The sequence below is a fragment of the Protopterus annectens genome, chromosome 3.part0 (assembly GCF_019279795.1).
Source record: "Protopterus annectens isolate FY-2018-M chromosome 3.part0, PAN1.0, whole genome shotgun sequence".
Taxonomy (NCBI): domain Eukaryota; kingdom Metazoa; phylum Chordata; order Ceratodontiformes; family Protopteridae; genus Protopterus; species Protopterus annectens.
The window spans coordinates 1,196,528,531-1,196,550,865 of record NC_056731.1 but is presented as its reverse complement, the minus strand read 5'-3'; the positions used below and the strand labels follow the sequence as shown (position 1 = coordinate 1,196,550,865).

At 37.8% G+C, this 22,335-nt stretch overlaps 1 protein-coding gene across 1 annotated transcript in view; it reads right to left on the bottom strand.

Moving 5' to 3' along the window:
• Positions 1-21,535, bottom strand: part of DNAH5 (dynein axonemal heavy chain 5) — a 1,226,896-nt gene extending 1,205,361 nt beyond the window's left edge. Inside the window, exons 1-2 of the mRNA XM_044065791.1 lie at positions 21,353-21,535; positions 8,429-8,536 (exon numbers count right to left, since the gene is read on the bottom strand). Of these exons, the coding sequence (XP_043921726.1) occupies positions 8,429-8,536; positions 21,353-21,535 (291 nt within the window). The remainder of the gene's footprint in view (positions 1-8,428; positions 8,537-21,352) is intronic.
• Between the last annotated feature and the right edge of the window lie 800 nt (positions 21,536-22,335).

Below are 22,335 nucleotides of genomic sequence, written 5' to 3'. Positions count from 1 at the left end.
GAAATAACGTCCAGTACAGTCTCACTATGGATCTTCAAGTTACATCAGGATGAAGCTATAACTGGATGAAAGCAATCAGTCTTAAATTAATCTGTATGTAAAACACAATAAATAGTGGTTCTCCACACTGCCTCATGTGGAGGACTTCACCCACCACACCCCCTTATGTGCACACTGACACCAGGGTCACACAACTATAAAGAGAATGAAAACTGCTAAAAGAAAGAAAAAGAAAAAAAAGTTAATCAGAACCAGTGCTGAAAATGATTTCCTGTGAAAAACTATAAATGAAACATAGGGAAGCCACTGCAGTACAGCTGGCTAACATATGCATCATCACACTAACATTGTGTCTACCACTATGACACTTACAGCCTTCAGGTACTTTTCTAAATCTTCATAAAGTGCTCATTTTTCATTAAGTACCACTCTGGTATTTTGGTATCAAAGAAAACTTACACCTTCATCGGACTGGCAGTTAAATCATGCATCAGGTAACTTTTGTATGGTGTGTGCTTGTCCTCCCCATGTATGTGTGTGTGGATTTTTGTTGTGTATTCCTTCCTACATCCCAAATACATATGGCTAGGTGAATGTAGTTATGCTTTAAACTGCCCACAAGTATACGTGAGTGTGTGTGCATGTATGCACAAATGCATGCTTGCACAAAATCTGCAATGGACTTCTACCCCATGTAAGACTGTTTCATGCCTTATGCTTGTTTTTCCGACATAAGCTCCAACTTCCAGTAGCACAGACCTAGATAATAAAGTATTGAAATTAATGGATTTTATTTTCTCAACAACCACCAAGAATCCTATCTTCAGCAGCACTATAACTCTTTTGGTTTCCTCTTTCCAGGACTGCAGTATCTGCATTTGGTAAAATTGTTGGGATTATTTAAATAAATAAGGACTGGTGCAGCTAAAATTCACAGCTCTACATTACATGTGGTTATGTATATGAACATTTAAGCATCAACTAATACCTTTAAGCATGTTTGCATTCATACTGGCAGCTTCTAATAAGTCAATATATGTACTAAAATAAGCATAGCCAAAAGGAAGGCAAGGGTCAGACTAGGCAGATCAAGCATTCCAAACTTGCTACCAGAAGTCTATAAATCAGTGTTAATATTAAAATAAACACATGCATCGCATACACTAATTACACAACACCAGAAATCAATCATAGCAACCACATTTGGTGGAACCAAATTTAAGCATTGAACAAAAGAACTAGGGGACTCCAACATATATGTGCTTTTAAAATGCTTTACACCCTGCCAAGGGACTGCATCATTTATTATTAAATTAGATGGATTTAAACATTTGCTACTAAAAAATATATATATTTTATTTGAACTAGATGATAATGAAAACACGGACAAAATACAAAACAATTTTTTGGGACACTTTAAAAGCTTATACATGGTAACATAATAGTATGGATTAAAAAGAAATACAAGGATTAGGGTAATTATTAGACATCCAATTAATTCATATATACATATATAAACATGAAAGCAAACAAACAATTAAATAATACAGTAAAACAATGTTTAAAGGGGAGAATCCTTCAAGATATAGTGTAAGTATTAATTAGTGGGTGCAGTAGGGGACAAACCCATCTTTATTAACAAAACTGGTTCAAATCTTGAACGATTATTAGAAAACAAAAAAAGTAAATGCAAATAAATTGTTGAGAACGGGTCTATATTAGAAGATCGAATGTTTAGGTGATCAACTGGTATCACAGCCATGGCCTCAAGCTCAATGCCAAAAAGTGCAGTGTCATCCCCTTTGGTTAAAAACTCTGTACCCATGAACTACCACATAGGCAGCAATCTACTTAACACCGAATGTGTGATAAGAGACCTTGGGACCCAGGTGGACAGCAGTCCCTCCTTTGATAGTCGCATCGCCACAGCAGTCAGGAAGTCCTTCTACGTGGCACACCTCATCATAAAAGGGTTCTCATCCTGGAAAAAAGAGGTCATTGTTCCCCCCTACTCAACACTCATTAGACCCATTATAGAGTACAACACCCCTTTTGGAATGTACCTCACAAGACATCTGCAGCAGCTGGAAAGGCCACAGATGTACCACACAAAGAGGATTACTGGCCTCAAACAAATGCCCTACACTGACCGCCTCAAAAAACTCCAGCTTTACTCTGTAGCATATCGCCTACTCCGAGGTGATCTCTGCCTAACATATAAAGCTATGTCAAACCCAGAGCTGTTGGACATGCTACACCTAAAGAAATCCCAATCCCTCCGAGCTACATGCCCTAGGGACCTAAACCTTGTCACCACAATAAACAGGACATGCTGGAGGGGTAGATTCCTGTCCCAGTGACTTCCCATACTCTGGAACAGGCTACCCATCTATGTCAAGCAAAGTTCTTCATTAACACTCTTCAAGAAAAATCTTGATGAGTGGATGGGAAACAGGAACTACACCCCGGGGATCACTTCTGTGTCTCTACTTGACAGTGGCACAGGAAAATCTTGGGTGGCGTAAGCCAGGGAACCTTGTAGGCTAGGCTTAAGTAGGCCTTTGGGCCAATAGCCTAGTACCTACCTATGAACACCTAAATATCATCTTCTAATATCAAAAGCAAAAAATGGTGAACGGTCGATTTAATGCAGGCAAAGTTTTCCCTTGGCTGTTCGCCGGATTTTTCCATTTCTGTATTTTTGAGCGATCTCAGAGTTGGTATATTTAGTTAGTTGGTGGGGTGGGTGAAGCCCCCCACTTAGTTTGGATGTAAAGTTTTTTTTTTTTTACTGGCCAACGTGCGTGTTTCCCTAGGGGGTTCAATATTAGAAGATCGATGTTTAGGTGGTTGATCACCCAAACATTCAATCTTCTAATATAGACCCATTGAGAACTGGTACTAAGGTGTGTGACAGCTGTAATCAATGTCCTTATATAAATACCAATCCGTCTATTATTTTAATGAATTGCACGTGTACAGAAATTTTTTTTTGAAAGGAAACTGTGCCACCAGACGAACAGTTTATTTGGCAGTGCGTGATTCATGTGGGGGCTTCTATGTAGACAAGATGGAAAGAGCATTTAAAACTAGAATTTATGAACACCTATATGATATGCAGAATCAAGGACACCAATGCCTCATACAAACATTCCCTTGTTTGTAGTGAATTCAAGACTATCAGTTTTGGTATATTAGAAATTATACAAGTTGACACCAGAGGAAGAGATTGGACACACATACTTTGTAAAAAAAAGAATTTAAGTGACAGCTCAGGCTTGCTGCAAACCTCCCACCTGGATTGAAGGATTTTGCTTCTTTAAAATCAGTTCTAAGAGAAAGAGCCAACAGACTATAAATACATTTGTACTATGTTTTTAAGGAACATAAATTTTTTAGTGTTCCAGTAAACATGTCTATTAATATAAAATTTTTTGTTTGAAAAAATCTTTTTTAATTAATTGTTTATGGTTTTATTGGACATAAGGTTTTGTAAAAAGTTTTTTGTATATAAGTTTATTGTTGAGTGCTTTTACAAAAAAGTAGTACATTATTATATTAATTAATGTTTACTGGTTCCTTCTACACCAATGACATGAGGAATTCTGGTATTTAAAATTGAGAGAGTTTACATTTTTTTATTCTGATGAAATCCCCCATTCAGAGGGATGAAAGCGCTTAATGTATTTTGTACAATAAAATTCTTTTCCAGCTGAACCTCTGCCCATAAGTGCTTCTGTTTTGGATGATATGTTGGACTAAATGCACTTATTGTGCTTTTTATTGTTTCAGAGTATCAATCAGCAAATATAGGAACATAAGGAAACAATATTAAATATATTTAAATTCATCTCATATAACGTTAATCCTAGAAGACTATACAAGTTAGCTAGTAGAAATTAAAAACTGAATAAATATAAAATTCATGAATTCTATCAAACCCAGAAAATAGCAGGTAAAGGGTTTAGAAGACATCTTGGAAGAATTCACAAAATATTATTGAAAATAATGAAAATATAGTACAAATGGATAATGAACACATAATAGGCTTCCTTAAATACTATTACAAAGCTAGCAGAACAAATCAAATAAGTATTATTAAAAAATAAAAGCAAGTAAAGTGTCAGGTATACATGGGTAAATAATACTTGAAATTTATACATTACTTCCCAGTAAAGTAGTGTAACTGATAATAATTACATGTAATAATATTCAATTGAATAATGATTTTCCCATTTCATGGTCATGCTATTAACAGCCCCAGTATTAAAGCAGATTAAATATATCACATAGACTAGCCACACTAGTAAATATAGATTATAAAATGCTTGCACCAATGCATGCCGAAAGACTAAAACATTATATCAGACTTAGCAGATAATGACTAAATAGGCTTTATTAATACCAGACAAACTAAAAATAGAATAATAACTCTTGAGTAAGCACAAAATATTAAAGAGAAACTAGCAGTATTTAGTCTGAACATTTAAAAAGCCTTTAATAAGATAAATTGATGAAACTGGATTATTTATTTCTGGTATTACAAAAATTGGACTTTCCCGAATCATTTATTAAAATATTAAAAATATTACATGAAGGAAATAAAACATATATTAAAATAGGTTCCTTTTTATGAGGAACTAGACAAGGATGCTTATTATTACACATGCTTTTTGGTTTAGCTACAGAACCTTTGGTCAATGCTATATGTAACAACAACAAATAAAATGTTTTGACATAAATAAATCAAAACTGGTCAAAATGTATTTGCTAACGATATTCTTTTAACACTTAGAGCTACAGAAGCATGTTATTATGTAAGGAAAAAACAGAAGAATAAAAAAGCTGGCTTACAATTTAATAATACTACCCGCGGTGGTGGTGCTGCGGTAGCATTGTCGCCTCACAGTAAGACGCTGTCCTGTTCGATTCTCAGCTAGAGCGTCTTCTGCGTGGAGACATGCATGAATGGGTGTACCTACGTTGAAGGTTGTGCGTCAGGCCTGGCAAGCCAGTATGTAAAAATCAACTGCCAATCATTAGCGGACCGGAGTTCCACTGTGGCGACCCCTAACCGGGAAAAGCCGAAAGACACAAACAAATAATTTAATAATACTAAATCTAAATACTTGATGATAAACCCCTAAAAAGATTAGAAAATGAACTTTAATATATAACATAACTGAGGATGATAAATAGGCTAAGAATTCTATTAAAGAGTGACACTAAACAAAACATTGGATAAATATAAATAAAACTGTTGACCATATAAATAACATTACTATGAATGGATTTTTTTTTTAATTTTTGAAGACAGATAGTCTTCTCTACTGCCAGAGACACAACCTACAATGAAAGAGATAAAAAAATATACCCTAGAAGAAGTAAGAAAAGAAGTCAGGGAAAGCAGATTCATAGCATACATGATCAATATGTTGGGCGATTTAAGGCAATAATGGCTCCTGAAGGTACTCATTGTAGTTTGAAGAGAAAGACATATTACAGATGACTAGAGAATAAACATCCAATTTCTAGTATTGAAAAACAAAGTGGATATTCACAACTACGGGTAGTATAGAGACATCAAATTCAAACTTTCCTGCTGGAAGAGTGATTAATAAATGAATATACAGAGTAATAGAAAGTAAGATATGAAATGAGCATTCTGGATACAGATCAGTAAGTAGCACAACTGACCCAATACTTACAGTGAAACAGAGAGTGGAGAAGAAGCTAGAGATGAGGAAAGAGTCCAACTGGTCATTCATATACATGGCGAAAGCACTTAACACCACACCAGGTAGCTAACAATGGGTAAAACAAGCCTAGATAAAAGGACAGAATATGTAAAAAAACAAAAACCTGACTCAAACTAACATCACTAAAATTATGTATATTACCACATTTAATAAACACAAGCTTTCACATTCACACATCAAGTGCTTCCTCAGGCATTTAAAAAATGCATATGAAAACAAAGGTCTATAAAAAGCTATTTAATCCAGACAAATACCCTGGATTAAATGAAGCTGTGTCTTTAAAGCTAGTCTTGAAATTAAGACATATTTGAAAATTACTTATTTTTGCTAATTATTTAACTGATTGCATTTGATTGGCTTCTCTGTAATGTGATTGATTTTAAATATCCTTAAATAGGCCTTTCTTTTAATACACATTTTTAAATGTCTGAGGAAGCACTTGTATTTGCAAAAGCTTGTGTTTATGAATGTGGTTTTAATGGAGTTTCTGTGAGATGCTAAGGATGAAGCTGCCAGTTAACAGGAAAAGAGGAAGGCCTAAGATAAGGTTTATGGATGTGGTGAGAGACAACATGCAGGTTGTTGGTGTGACAGAGCAAGATGCAGAGGACAGGAAGAAATGGAAACAGTTGATCTGCTGTGGCGACACCTAACGGGAGCAGCCAATAGAAGAAGAAGACTGTGAGATTGATTTTTGATTTGCTTTTATACTTGGAGAAAAATATAGCAAGGCCCCAGGAAAGATGATTTGGGCAGTCCTAAAGGTTTGAAGTTCCAGAAGCATTTGTAGAATTAGTGCAGGCTATGTACAAGGATCCTAAAACACAAGTACAGTGTTCCTGCTCACAGAGGCATTCCCATGGAAAGTGGGTGTGCATCAGGTTTCAGCTCTGAGTCCATTGGTGTTCATACTGCCGATGGGACTACTGTAACAAACAGGTTGGACAGGACAGACTGACAAAGCTGCTGTATGCAGACTTTGTGGGATTATAAGCAGACTCTAAACTGGAACTTCAGCAAATGAGGGAATAGAATGAAAAATGTACGGCATATGGGATGAAACGGAGTACAGACAAGGGCACCGTCATAACAGTAAATGGGGGAAATCCAAAGAAGCTTAAAATTAACATAGAAGGGAAAATAATGGAACAGGTTAAAAGCTTCAAGTATCTGGGAGGGGTGGTTGAGGAGAAGGGAAGTCTGAATAAGGAGGTCAAAGTTAAATTAGAGGGGTTTCAACCATCTTGCACAGTGGAATAATGTATGACAGAGGAATGCCACAAAAATGAAAAAGCAAGGTATACAAAACAGTTGTGTGACCAATTAATCTGTATAGTACAGAAATCTGGGTAGTGAAGGCAGAGTAGTTGCTTTAGGTAGAGGTGATGGAGATGAAGTGTCTGGATGGGTGATGGGATGCACACTGTGGGACAAAAGAAGATATGACATCATCAGAACAGAAGCAAAAGTAGTTCCAACTGCAGAAGAAATTCAAAAAGAACAGACTACGGTAGTTCAAGCACATGTGCAGAAAGTGGGAGAAATTCTCATGAAGATCTGGGAAAGACAGGAAGAAGACAAGCAGAAACTAAGAAGTCCAGCAAAGAGATAGTTGGATGGTGTGAGAGAAGACCAGTGACAGTCTGGCATGACTGTTAAAGAAGGTAGAAGAGTGGTAATGGATTAAGATGGTGTCAGATGATGTGACACAACCCCTTTCCCATGAAGAAAATGGGAAAAAGGAGATTGATAATGATTATGTTGATGATTACTGGTGTAGTCTTTCACAGCATTTGTCGGTAAAGCACACTGCATCTTTGAAGGTTCTCTGGATACTCTGAAGTTGAAAAGAGAAAGAAGTCAACACTAGTTTAGCACAGAGGTTTATGACTATGACTGACATATCTATAACCTGCAGTGGTTCTGGATTTGATTCCCACACCCACCATTATCTTATTGTGTGATCCTGACCAAATCACTTAACCAGACTGTGCCCATGGGCTGATCTGAAATGGGTCCCTGTGTATCAGTGCTCTATTCAGATTAATACATTTATTATACACACATACACACACACAAACATTCAGCAAGACAATTATAATACCCCCTACACCTGGTGCAAGCCTGAAGTACGGAGACATGCACTAGTCAAATGATTTATGAATCCATTTCTTGGGCAAAAACAGTTTAACAGTTGCAGTCTCTTAGAAAATTAATTTCATAAACGTCAAAATGAGCGAGTTATTTAATTACAGCATTTACTTACTGCCATTTTGTTAAAAAAATCATCAACTTCTAACTGAGACTGAGGGTATGCATCAGCATGGGGAGATGTATAAGTACAAATTATTAGCTTTAAAAAACAGGTGTATCATTAATTTTAATACTTCACATCCATCAGGTTTAAATTTGGAGGTAAATTACAAGTTAATGTTCTTTTCAAATTAAAAAAAAAAAAATATATATATATATATATATATATATATATATATATATATATAAGAACTCCAAAGCATGCAGGAAAAATGCACTGATTGGCAACACTCCAAATACTGTAGCACCACATAAAAATATATTGCATAATGGAAACACTGAATATTACACGAGAGATCAAAATTCAGTCTGTAGTAAAGAATTCGCACTTTTTTTCTAAACAACAAAAATCTTACCTGTTTGTCAATGGCAACTTCAAGTTCGGGATAGCCAGCTTTATCTAACTGGATACTTGGAAACAAATCTTCAATCAGACTAAGAAACAGAGGTTCATCTTCATCAATCTAATAAAACAAGAGTATAACGCATTCATTAAGGCTATATGACAATGGCTAGTAAACAAACTTAGTTGTTCAGCATAGTGGATTAAGGCTATGAGCTGCTGATAAACTTGATACTACATTCCTGAGTTTTATTCCCTCTGTCTCCATTTGCCTACTGCTTGACTTTGAGCACATCACTTACCACACAGTATTTCTAGGCCTCAACTAAAAATGATTCTCAAATGTAAGTCAGATGATCTAGCAATCAATCCACAACCCCTTTTCTCCATTCAGACAATCTAACAATACATATATCTATATATCTATCTATCCATCTTTCTAATATCCTGGTTTAAAAACTATTTAGCATTTCAGCTTAAATAAACAAGTTCATATGTTCAAGTTATATCTGCATTCACACAATTTGACCTTCAATGAATACAGATTCCCCCAATTTTTCTAAATACATTCTTAGTCTGACTCCATTCATTCAATTTATTTTTAAATGTGGTAAAAGTGACTTAGTTTTATACATTCACGAGACTATGGCTCCCCAATCTTACCAGTGCTTGAGTCAGAAATGTAACACTTTTCTTGTTTCTATTACCTGTTAAATTACAGCTATAACCAGTTTGTCTTGTAACTGGTTTGCTTGCAGATAAACACTCCCACAAGGTCATCTGGTCCTTAACGGCATTGAAGGCCGCACATATTTTACCATCAGTAATCTGGATGACAAATTAAACCAAATTAGTCTCCCTACTCTTCCATGATATAAGCAATTTGCCAAACTAGGAATTCTCCCCATAAATTTCCTTTGCACCAATTCTAGCAACCCTATGTCAAACCTTGTTTACACAGAAAAGATCAAGTTATATTCTAAAACTGGCCTTATTCAAATATGCACAGATTTCATAATGCCTTGGGGTCTGTAGTCAGCAATGACCTGTACAACAGATTTACCATTCTTAATGCTTTCTCTGCAACTGAGGATGCATGATCTGTATAATTCATCTTATTATTAACTATCCCTGGATCACTAACAGCTTCCACAGCTGATAATATCTGACTGTGTAGATAATGTGGGATTTATACTTCAGGGTTACAAAACATCAGTTTATACTTACAGATATTACATTTGATACTCATATCTATAGTCAAATTATTTATAAATACAATGTAACTGCTGATCATATTATAGTCAACAGATTAGATGATTACTGCCCATGTCTTGCAGTTACCTGCATATTTTGACACCCAGTCTTTTCAAACTTAAAATAATGGGAAAAAGAAAATTAAAAAACTCAGGAACTTGGACCGACCCCCACATGAACCCCCAGTGGTATATTCATTCATGATGATTGGTTGCCTAGAACAATGACTCTTTGTTGTCATTCATCCAACTATTGTGTAATCCAACCATAAACAGATTCACACTAGAATCAGTCAAACTACAAGTAATACCTTAATGTGGCAGTCTGCTGAAGGCATTTTCAACAACAGTTATTCCCCATTCCAGTGTCATACCCTCAGTGTGCATCAAAGAAGTCGACCAGATGGGTATTTTTTTGTTTGTTTGTTTGTTTGAGGGTTTTCATAAAAAAGTCTTGTGACATAGGTTTCAATGATGATGATGATAAGAGAAAACTTTATAAAGGATTAAGCTGCCAAACATTAGTGGGTGCATGTATCAAAAAAGCTGGAAACAGACATTTAAAAAAGCTGCCATATATAACAGGCGGGAATAAAGACTTCTTATCATAATAGTGACACCTTCCACATTATCTTCGAATGGGAAAGGTCTCACAGGTATAGACAAAAATGAAAGAATATTTAATTACATTAAAAAATGCAGAGTGGAAACTACAATGCTACAGGAAAGAGCATGTGAATTTGATAAAGGAAGGAATTCAGAATGGATAGCCAGCAGAATATCAGGGGCAAAGGAAAATAATATTACTTATATTAATTTCTAAAGGATCTCCAATTGTGATAGAAGAGGGGAAAAGATAATAACGTCAGATGTGTGGTAGTAAGGGGCTACTGGCAAGGAATGAGGATTATGCTAGCATGTATTTATATTCCATCTAAAATTGCTGTTATGGAGCTTAAAGAAGTTTAGTAGACATTAACTTTCAGCAGGGAATATTACTTACAGGTGGGACTGAAATTTGATTTGTAACAATGAGGATGTAACTGGGGTGATCTAGAAGGGAAAATATAACAAAAGACAGTGTATTTTTTAAGAAATGTATGAAAATATTTAGTATGGAAGATTTGAATTCAGAAGCAGGAACTCAGAGAGAATTTGCATGTTATTCCCCAAGGTACAAAAACTGGACTAGATTAGAGAAAAATTATATTTGACAGGAACATGTGCATTTATTTTTAAATGAGAACTTTGACACACATCCAATAATTATTTCTGATCATGTGCCAATAACTACTAGGATAAAAATGTAGGATAATAAAGTAAATATGAGACACTGGTGTTCCCCCACCGACCAGTTAAAAAGAGAAGAATTTAAGAAATGGGTAATGAATATTCAGGAGTTAATAGGGAAGACAGAAAGTACTAGAGAAGTTATGGCTTGTGAGTGGGATAAATGAAAGTGCGGTTTAAAATAGGGTTAAAATTAAAGAAAAAATGATATGGTTATGAAGTAACCAGAATTATTTGGAAGGGCTGAAAAGATTAAATTATTACAGAATAAGGGAAATCTCTCAGAATAAGAGGCACAATTGTAGACTGTCTAAAAAGAAAATAAGGGAGGAACTGCATAATAAGCATAGGTTTAGAAAGCCTACTGTTAAGCAACTATTTGGAATAATAATTCCAGAGCACAAAAACTTTTGGCACAGTAATTTAGCCAACAGAAGGTAGAAAGGCTTATTGCCTAACCTAGGGAGCTTATAACAAGAAAAATAACCAGAGATACTGTAGAGGTATTGGAGATATTTTAGAAATTTTATTAAAATTTGTATAAAGCAGAGAAGTGGGAAAATCAAGAAAGCACAAATGGAAATATTTATGAAAGACTTAAATATGACATGGTTAGAGGTAGATGAGGCTCAACAATTAGAAGTTAAGATACAATAAGAAAGTGATAAAGATCTGAAAGGCTTTGCTTATCAATACTTTAAAAAGAGGGGAAGCATGAACATCTTGGAAAAAAGCTAAAAAGAATCATCAGATCCAGCTTCATATATGCCCATTTCAATTTTAAACCATGACTATAAAGTGTTTATGTCTACAGTGGCTAAAAGAATGGCAAAGTTCTTTCTAAAATTGACTGATATGGATCAATGTAGTTTTGTGGAGCAAAGGCAGACATTTGACAATATAACAGAACAATGGTAATTTACAGGAAAGCAGAATGTAAAAATACACCACTGTTATCGGTATGTCTTAATAAAGAAAAAGCATTTGGCAGACTAAGTTGGGATTTTATGAGGAAGGCAATGGAAGTATTTACATTTCCTAGTACAATAATAAGGTTAATTAGAAGGATATAAGCAGGATCGGAGGCAAAAATCAAAGTGGGAGTGTTCCTCTGTGATAAGTTGTGTCTAAACTGAGGAACCAGGCAGCGATGTCCTCTTTCCCTTGTGTTATTTAAGTTATATTTAGCACCACTGACAAAAAATAAGGGACGCAAGAAATTCAAGGATATAATTGGTATGGTATTCAAGAAAATTGACTTTATTTGCAGATAATATTATTTTGTACCTGACTGAACCAGAAAAGGACATCTCAGTGTTGTCAAGATTCTGAGGCTTCTTTTTTGGGATATAAAATTAGTGAAGATAAAACAAAGGCTATAACTGTGAACTATGTACCCATACATGAATTGGGTTGAATGATAAAATGAAGTATTTATGGATGAGTTAAAAAGGATTCTATTATGGCAGTTAAGGATATGTGGGAAGAGACTAAACAAAAGACAATATAAAAGAAATGAGAAACTGGAAACTTTTGCCTGTGGATATGGATAGCAAGATACAAGCTGTAAAAAATGTGTTTAGTCCTTTTAGTTTTATACACAGGTGAGGCATATTTTTATCAACAAGAAGAGAAGTTGTGGATAGTAATAAAGAAAGAGGGCAAGATTCAAGCGGGAAAAGCTGATCCTTCTAATAGGACAAGAAGGTTTCAAACTACCTGATAAGAGGGGATATTTTAGAGCTACACATTTCATAGGTAGGTGCTAGGCTATTGGCCCTAGGGCCTCTATAAGCCTAGCCAAAAAGGTACCCTGGCTTTCGCCACACAAGAAAATTATTTTCCTATGCCCCTGTTGAGCAGAGCCACAGAGGTGATCCCGGGGGGGGTGAATTTCCTATTTCCCATCCAATCATAAATATTTTTCTTGAAGAGTGCTAATGAGGAGCTTTGTTTGATATAGATAGGTAGTTTGTTCCAGAGTATGGGAAGTCTCTGGGACAGGAATCTATCCTTCCAGCATGTTCTGTTTATTGTGGTGACAAGGGTTTAGGTCCCTAAAGCATGTAGCTCGGAGGGATTGGGATTTCTTTAAGTGGAGCATGTCCAATGCTCTGGGTTTGACATAGCTTTGTATGTTAGGCAGAGATAGCCTCTGAGTAGGTGATATGCGATGGAGTAAAGCTGGAGTTTTTTGAGATGGTCATCTGTTTGAGGCTGGTAATCCTCTTTGTGAGGTATTTCTGCAGCCTTTTCTGCTGTTGTAGATGTCTTGTGAGGTACATACCAAAAGAGACGTACTCTATAATGGGTCTAATGAGTGACAAATAGAGGGGAACAATGACCTCTTTTTTCCCGGATGAGAAACCTTTTGTGGTAAGGTGTGCCACATAAAAGGATTTCCTGACTACTGTGGTGATGTGATTATCAAAGGAGAGACTACTGTCCACCTGTGTCCCAAGGTTAGACTACCACCTATGTGGTAGCTCATGGATACAGAGTTTTTACCAAAGGGGATGACAATGCACTTTTGGGCATTGAGCTTGAAGCCATGACTTTGACACCAGGCATCTGTCTCAGTGAGGACCTTTTGTAAGATGTCCACATCATTAGGAGTGTCAATTATGGCTCCTAGTTTGCAGTCATCTGTGGACTTCGTTAGCCACAGACCTTCTGTGTTAGCCTGTACTTCAGAAAAATAGATACCAAACAGGGGAGGACCCAGAACTGAACCTTGTGGTACTCCACTTGTCACTGGTCTGAAGTCAGATTTGGAGTCTGCTACTTTCACAGTGTGGGTTCTGTTAGTGAGCCAGTTGGCAACCTATCTTGTGACATAGGGGATTTATACCTAGTTTAGCGAGTTTATCTATAATTCCAGAGTGGGGGATGGTGTCGAAAGCCTTGGCGAGATCTAGATAGGATGTGTGAACCACCTTACCCTCGTCTACACTTTGGTGACTGCTTCAAAGAAGTCTATCAGGTTTAGGAGACATGATCTGCATTTTACAAACCCGAACTGGGTGGGGTCCAGAGTTTGGAGATTACCACTGTGTTTGTTTATAAGTTCCATGATGATACGTTCCATGGCCTTATAGACCAGGCTTGTTAAGCTAATGGGTCAGTAGTTCCCGGAGTCCGTGGTGGCTCCCCCTTTGTGGAGTGGGATAACCGTCACTGTGCACTATTCAGTGGGCACAAAGCCTGAGGTGAGGCTATGATTGAACAATGTGCTTAGGTGGGGTGCCAGTTCATTCTGTAGTTCATGTAGAATGCAGCCTTGGATGTTGTCAGGTCCCATGGATGCTGTGTTCTTGGCTTTGGAGAGAGTGTTTTTACCCGTGCAGCCGTTTTTACAGGAACTTTGCATTCTTTTGGTATAGAGATGGGCCCTTTAGGGAGTGAGACGGGAGGGTAAAGTTAGCACTGAACCTATCTGCCAGGATGTTGGCAATATCAGTTGGTTCTGTATATTTAGTGTCATTATGCTGTAACTCAGAGCAGATTTGAGTGTTGCCATTGAGATTCTTGACATAGCTATAGAATGCTTTGTGGTTGTCTTTAGAATCAGTGGTGATCTTGTTTTTGTAACTAGCTTTGGAGGATTTTATGACGGATCTCAGCTTCTTATTGAAGCTGACCAGGGAGTTCCTCCAATCATGGGATTTTACTCTTTTTTGCAACAGTTTCTTTCTTCTTTTGTAGAGTTTGTTTATGGCAGGGGACCACCAGATTGACTTCCTTTTTTTGGAGAATAGCATATTGGTTCTGTTAGGGATAGCACAATCCATGCACTCTTGTAAGTGCTTATAAAATGCATTTTTGTGTAGGATTCAGCAGTCGTACCTCCATTGTCTGTCTGCATGGGTGTTGTGAAGTTTGCCACTTCTGTCTTAAGAAGTGTGAAGTTGGCTTTTGAGAAATTTTTTATGGTGGTTTCCCTAATGCGGGGTGGGGGCAGGATGTGGATTCTAGGGTGATTAGCTTGTGGTCAGATCTGACCAACGAGGAACTGACCTCTGGTGTGGAACACTGGTCGCCCATGTTGGTAATGACCAGGTCTAAGATATTGCCGCCTCTGGTGGGGGTTTGGATAAGTTGATCCAAGCCACTGGAATTTATGAATTTCAGAAAATGTTGAGCAAAAGAGTTGGTACATGAGTAGTTTTCCCAGTTAATGGTGGGGTAGTTGAAATCGCCCATTATTAGGGTGTTGGGTTGTACCCTAATATTTTCCAGTGTATCAAGAAATGAGGAGTGGGAATCCTGGGGCATGGTGGGGGATCCGTAGCAAGTTAAAATTTGGGTTGCGGTCTTGCGGAGAGTTAGGTGCACCTGGATAATGGATGCATTATGCTGAGCAACTAGCCTGGAGGTGTGGATATCCTTAATGAATATGGACACGCCTCCGCTTTTAGTGTTTCGTCCAGGTTAGGTGGCCGAAAGGTGAGGTATGAATTATAGCCTGGTAATGCAGGAGTGCTCTCTGAAGCCTTGAACCAGGTCTCTGTCACTGCACAAATGTCAATGTTCTCCAGTTTAGCCACGAGTAAATGCATTTTGAGGTTTAGACTTCTAGCATTGAGTAGCACTACCCTCAGATTTTGCTTGCTTGTACCTGTGATGGTGGTGAATTTGTCATTTGAACCTTGCCTAAAAAAGGCATTATAGGGGTGGCAAGAGCCTTAGCCAGTATCCGGAATCCCAAGAGTGACAGGTGCAGGCCATCTCTGGCAAAGCATTGTGGTCTGTCGATCATGTCATCCCAGGCAGACAGATACTGGATCCCCTTAGAATGACACCAGAAGCTTAGCCAATTGTTGAAGTCAATCATTTTGTCCTTGTACTGTGGTATCATTCTGGGTTATGGCAGGATGCTACTCATGGCTAGCGTCGTACCTGCCTGGGCTACAAGATCAGAGAGCTTCTCCATGTCTCTTTTATGTAGCCCAGGGAGGTACATCTCAGGTCATTCACACCAACATGGACAATGATAGAGTCATATTTGTACTTGTTGTGGCGTGACCTGAGTGCGTGCATTATGTGGCAGATCCTGGGACACGACAGGCAGCTGACAGTAACTTTCTCCTTGTTTAGCCTGGTGAGTGGAATATCAGTGCCTGACTATAAACTTACCTATAACTAGAGTGTCATGAAGCAGAAAGCTACAATTCAAAGTGGAAAGGGATGATGATGAAGCAGGGGAGTTATTCAAGAAATAAGAAAAATATGGGATTTTGTACATAGATCCTTAAGAACAGCAGCAGCAGCCATACAGAATATATACAAACAAATATTTCAAGCACAGGCATTAATCCCTTCTAGCCTGCCAATATACAAAAAAAAGAAGTTATGCACTCACCATAACATTCCATGTGAGTGGCCCATCTCGCCTTCATTCTGTACTGATGGGTTCGGAACCCATCCTCGGTTCTGACTTGGCCATTTACTAAAGCTCGAAGCTCACTCCCTATCTCATGATGCTCTTGTGCCTTCCCTGGATCTTGTTTGCTGGTGAACTAATAATATATATATATATATATATATATATATATACACACACACACACACACACACGGATTCACTTTAGAAGCTCGAAATACTGAAATGTCGAAATTCAGTATTTCGAGCCCAAAAAGTGGAATCCTGAAAAGAGCGAAAGCCCAGATTTAATGAGGCCAGTAAGGGGCTATTAGTATTAAGGTCCTTCCCAATGAGATAGCTTTCTGAATAACTTTGGGTATTAATGGAAAAGGGGGGAAAGCTTAGAGAAGACCCGGGGGCCAATCATGCATAAGTGCATCCCTTGGAGACTCCGCCAATGGGGGGATCAGGGCAAAGTAGCTGCTGCATTTTATGTTCATGGACATGGCAATAAGATCGCAGCAAGGCTGGCCCCATCTGCGGAAAATAAATTCCACTACTTCTCGTTACAGGGACCACTTGTGGGGCCATCAGAATTGCTCTGCTGAGTTTGCCTGCTATTACGCTGGATTTCTCCGGGATGTATGCTGCTAGAAAGCGTTGGGAGGAAGCTGCCTACTGCCATACTCTCAGGGCCTCTCAACAAAGGAGGCAAGATCTGGTTCCTCCTTGTTTGTTTATATACCATACAACTGACATATTGGCGTCTGGATTGCAATCGTTCCCATCGGAAGAGAGTCTTGGAATGCCTGCAATGCCATAAGCACCACTCTCATCTCTAGGACATTGATGTGCAAATGGGCCTCGTAATCCTGCCAAGTGCTTTGGGCTCTTCTTCCCTGATAATGCCACCCCCACCCAATCTGGGAAGCGTCCATGGTCACTGTGGCTATCGGAGCTGGGGGAACAAAAAGCCGACCTGAAGTCACCTGACAGCAGTGGAGCCACCAACAAAGGTCTCTCCTGCAAGATTCCGTTAACATTATCTGATGTGACACTGGAAGTTCCTGCATGGACCACTGGGTGAATAAAGCCACTGAAGGTTTCTCATGTGCAGCCGTGCTAAGGGGATTACATTTATTGCTGCTGCCATAGTGCCTAGCACCTTTAGAAGTGTCTCTGCTTGAATCTTTGTTTTGAAGAGGAGATCTAGAATCTGTAGTCGAAGGCCCCATACTCTATCTAGTGGAAGTTTTTCTATTATTGTTGTGGTATCTAAATCTGTGCCTATGAAAGCGATATTTTGAGATGGCAATAAGGCAGATTTTAAGTAGTTTATTGTAATTCCTAAATGAACGGAGTTTCAAACTAGTGTCCCTTGCTTCCATTAGTAGATGCTAGTGGTGGCAGTTAGTAGCTAGTCATCCAGATATGGAAACACCCAGAATCCTAAATGTCTCAGGTGAGCCATAACTACTGCCATGCATTTGAACACTCTGGGGGCTGTAATGAGGCCAAAGGCAGAGCTCGAAATTGGTAGTGACTGGCTCCCAGCCAAAAGCACAAATGACTCCTGGATGGCCTGTTAATTTTTATGTGGTAGTACGCATCCTGGGGGTCTATAGAGCACATTCAATTGTCTTTTCCCAGAAAGGGAAGTACTGACTGCAGTGTAACCATCCGGAACTTTGTCTTTTTTTACTAAATTGTTCAGTCTGCTGAGATCCAGCATAGGTCTCTAGTCCCCTGTTTTCTTTGGAACCAAAAAGAACCCTGAGTAAGTCAAAGAGCCTATCTGGTCTGTGGGGACTGGTTGGATGACTCCTTTTTTCTAGCAAGTTCTGAATTTCTATGGTTGCTTGCGCCACATAACTGGGTGGAACATCCGAGATCCTTTTGATTTGTGAGGGTAGCATGGAAAATGGTATAGAGTAACCTGTAGATATGATAGTTTGCACCCACTTGTCTTTTGTTATTTTTAGCCAGGCATCTGGTTTCAAACATAATCGACCCCTGACTGCCTCCAGAGCGGGACAGATGGGCCTCCTTTCAGGAGTGCTGAAAGGGCTACCAAAGAAGGATTCCTGCCACCCTGGTTCTGTGGACCCCCCCTACTATGTGGTCGTATCTTCCATTATTGCTTCCCCCACTGCATAAAGCTAATAATTATTTTAGAGTAAAGAAATATCAAACAAGAGAATTTCCAATATGTCAGAGCTACATGAATCACCCGACCTGTTTCAGCGGCAAACAAGATCTGGGGAAGGCACTAGAGCATCATAGGATAGGGAGTAAGCCACGAGCTATTTGGACACCTCGAGCTTTAGTAAACGGCCGAGCCGGAACCGAATATCGATTCCGAACCCATCAGTACAGATTGAAGGTGAGATAGGAGAACTTCACATCACTTGTTTCCATACATATTATATTCATAAAGTAGAAGAAAATATACAAAGATCTAAGTCAACATGGAAGGAAATAGAGAAAGAACATTATGCTGATAGGGATGACTGAAATCAGGTGTACAGAGAACAAACAAGAGGAGGCTGGAATTTAATGGAGAAAAAAATAACTAGAGAGGGAAAGATAATAGAGTGGGAAGAGGCCACAAAGACATTTGGACTGCAGGCTAGACAAAGACTTCCCTATCAAGGATTGATACCAGTGTATAGGAAAGAGAAAGGGATATGGGGAACCTAAGTGAAAGACCTGCACTGGTTGAGTTTTTGTTGCGTACATAACAGAAGCTGCCGTTAAAAAATGGCATAATTAGTACGGTAAATAAAATGTTGCATGGTAACTATAGGAATCAATCAGCAGAGGTAAGAAAAGATTGGGAAGAGGGATTAGATAAGCAATTCACAAAGAGAGAATGGGAGGACATTTGTATGGCTCCCAAATATGCAACAAAATCTAGAAAATTTAGGATATTTGCCCAGAAATGTTAGATGGATAGGTACTTTTATATCCCAAGTAGACTCCAAAGAATTTGTCCTCGGCAGATGTTGGAGGTATAATGGGGAAGAAAGAGGTACCTGGGGGGCAATGTTCCCAGGGTTTAATGAGTTGGCAGACTTTAAAATTCCTTACAGAGTACTCTGTCAGGAAAACTGGGTAAGCAAATGAGTGTAACTAAGAAAATTATTTTTTTTAACTGAGATACAGCATATGAATTGCTTACATTAAGTAAGGCTGTTTTTAGTTTAATTCTGGTAGCTGCCAAAAAAAAGCAATTACTAGAAAATGGGAATCAAAGTCTAAATTAACCAACCTTACCTGAAGTAGTGAATACTGCAACAGAGATGAAAGAAAAGGAAGTGGGATCTTTAAAAAAGGGTAAGAAGAAATTATACAGAAAAAAAAATGGAAACTGTGGGAACTATGCATGCAGAAAAAATGTTTTAGAGGCGGAATGAGGTTTAATAGAAGGCAAGAATTAAACAATTTATGTGATGTTGGTTTGATTATATTGTATAAAACAATATATGTGATTGTATGAAGTTTGTAAAAAATGAACTTGTTAATAAGGTTTGGTTATGTTTACATGAATGTAAGTTTGCCTGGGTCACAAGTGCTAATTCAATAAAAGTTTCCAAAAAAAAAGTTGTCAACCAGTCTGGTTAAAGCTGGCATAACAATTAAAAATCTCTGCTGGAAAATACACTGTCTTGCTTCATGATTTCTAGCAAGGGAAATTCAAAACAACTGCATAATGCTAGTCAGAACTATGGGACAACAGTTCTGTGGCAGATCTCTTGAACCACATTAAAATACAGGTATCACAATTGTCTTTTTTTCCAGTTAGATGGTACATATCCCTTCTCTAAATAATAAACTAAAGAGTTTTGTCAAAGTAGTCCAAGAAACTCTATAAGTTTACTGATGCAGTCTCCTGATATCTCAGCAGGCCTCATACTGCAAGATTATTTTTTTTACTGTCATCAGAGCCTTATGAACTGGTTATCTTATGATAAGGGAGCAAAGACCAAGGTCCTTACCAATACATACGTCAAGCACTTGTTAATTACAAACCGGGAGTACAATAGAGGTAAATTGTGCATTAAACACTTGCCACTTCTACACAGCCCATAAGATAGTATCATTATAATTTAAAAATACAATAGGATTTGTATGTTAGTGTTCACAAATTAAAAAAAAAAAATAGTTCCTTTTATCTGGAAACAATGCTTATCTTTGCTCATAATCTGATTAATGTTATAAAATACTAAACTTAATCTTCCTTTTTTATAATTTAGCCTTTTTTTATTCCTAGTAGTGGGAAACTTTTTAAACACTTTGTATATTTTCCTTTTCTTACTAATTAATTTTGTAAGTCTTTCATTGGTTCATATGTCATTACTTGGCTAACGACACCAGAGGGGGCTTTTTATGCCACTAAGGAAGAAAAGGTGGTTATCTGACCTTTGTTTCTATACAGAAACATCTATCACAATGGTTCAATAAAACCTTTTTCATAAAAATGTCCCGAGATTTAAACCCTTCCCTTGTTCTACATAGAAAACCTAGTCTATGGAGTTCAAGGATGATTTTTACTTTATCAAAATTATCTGTATCACCAAACACTTTTACTGCTGATGTATCAGAAAGTACAAATAGAAGGCTGAAAGTAACATTAACATGATCTGAACATCCCAGTGTAGATTGGGCTTGCATTTCAATAATCAAACCATTCCTATTAGTTAATATCAGGTCCAAAAAGTGAATGCCAAGTCTTGAAAATTGACCTGTCATACAAATTAATTCACCGTTAAGAGTATCTAAAATCCCACATCCAATATGAGTATTTGAAGTCACATTTACCCAAGCAATAGAGGTATATTTTTCTTTTGTCTTTTCTTTGTTTCTGCTGTCAGTCATCATCCCATTCCTGGTGAATCTGCCCATTCATTTCTCATCATCGAGGAAAGGGATGATTGAGCGAGGGCGTCATTCAGACAGTCATCAGGAGTGGTTTGCAACAGGCTGCAGCAAAGGTCATTTCCTTACTTCCACAAGGAGTATTCCCTCACAAGCAGCCCTGTCCCTTCACTTGAAGAATAAGTAATGGTTTCTCCAGTCTCCACTGTAGAAATCACACAAATGGTATTTCCCTGAGTCTGCATATTGAGGTGAGATGGCCACTCCTCTTCCTTTTCTCCCCCTCTCTTGCCTGGCTCCTTTAGTGTCAGGGCTGCTAGCTGAAATCCAGTCATTTGTGTCACAGTCTGGACTCTGTTCTTTGTGCCATGAAGCCAAGAATTAATTGTGGGATAGTTAATGTCACCAAACAGTACATATGAAATATCTGCCAAAAAGATAATCAAGCATCCCAAAAATCTAACATGTTGTTCACTATTAACATTAGGGGAATGGTAATGCTTAGCTAATCTTAAGTCATATATATGCACCAGGCTCTGAAAACTCACGTAAGGGCCAACATCAGCATCAAGATAAATGACTTCCATTTAATGAGGACTGTAGAAATATAATCATCCCCACCACCCCTCACTTCACACCAAACGCACAAATTCTGAGAAATTATCAAAGCAAATATCAGATGTATTTTAGGGCCCCTGTAAATATAGTCAGTCCATACCTATTCTAGTAACGAATACCCCCAGTGCTTCTTTTTTATTTGAGAGAAGCTTCAAGTATTTGTGTAAAATACTTTTACAGTGTTAGTACATTTACTAAGTTGTGCAAGTCTGTATTCTCTTGATTTCCTAAAAAACAGATGACCTGACTTTTGCAAGCAATAATTCACTACACCACATCTTAGACATGGACAATCCCTTGCAAGTACATTTCTTTCTAGTACTGTTTTTTTCCACGTTATGACGATATCCAAGTAATTTCTAAAGCAGTTCTAGCATACGTTATTACTACAATATCTTGCCTTAGTAAACTCATACTCTGTCATTCTAGGTGATGCTAGAAATTAATTTCAAATAAATATTTTTGTCTGCACACTGCTCTAATATTCTGTTAACCATACCATCATATGATTAACAGA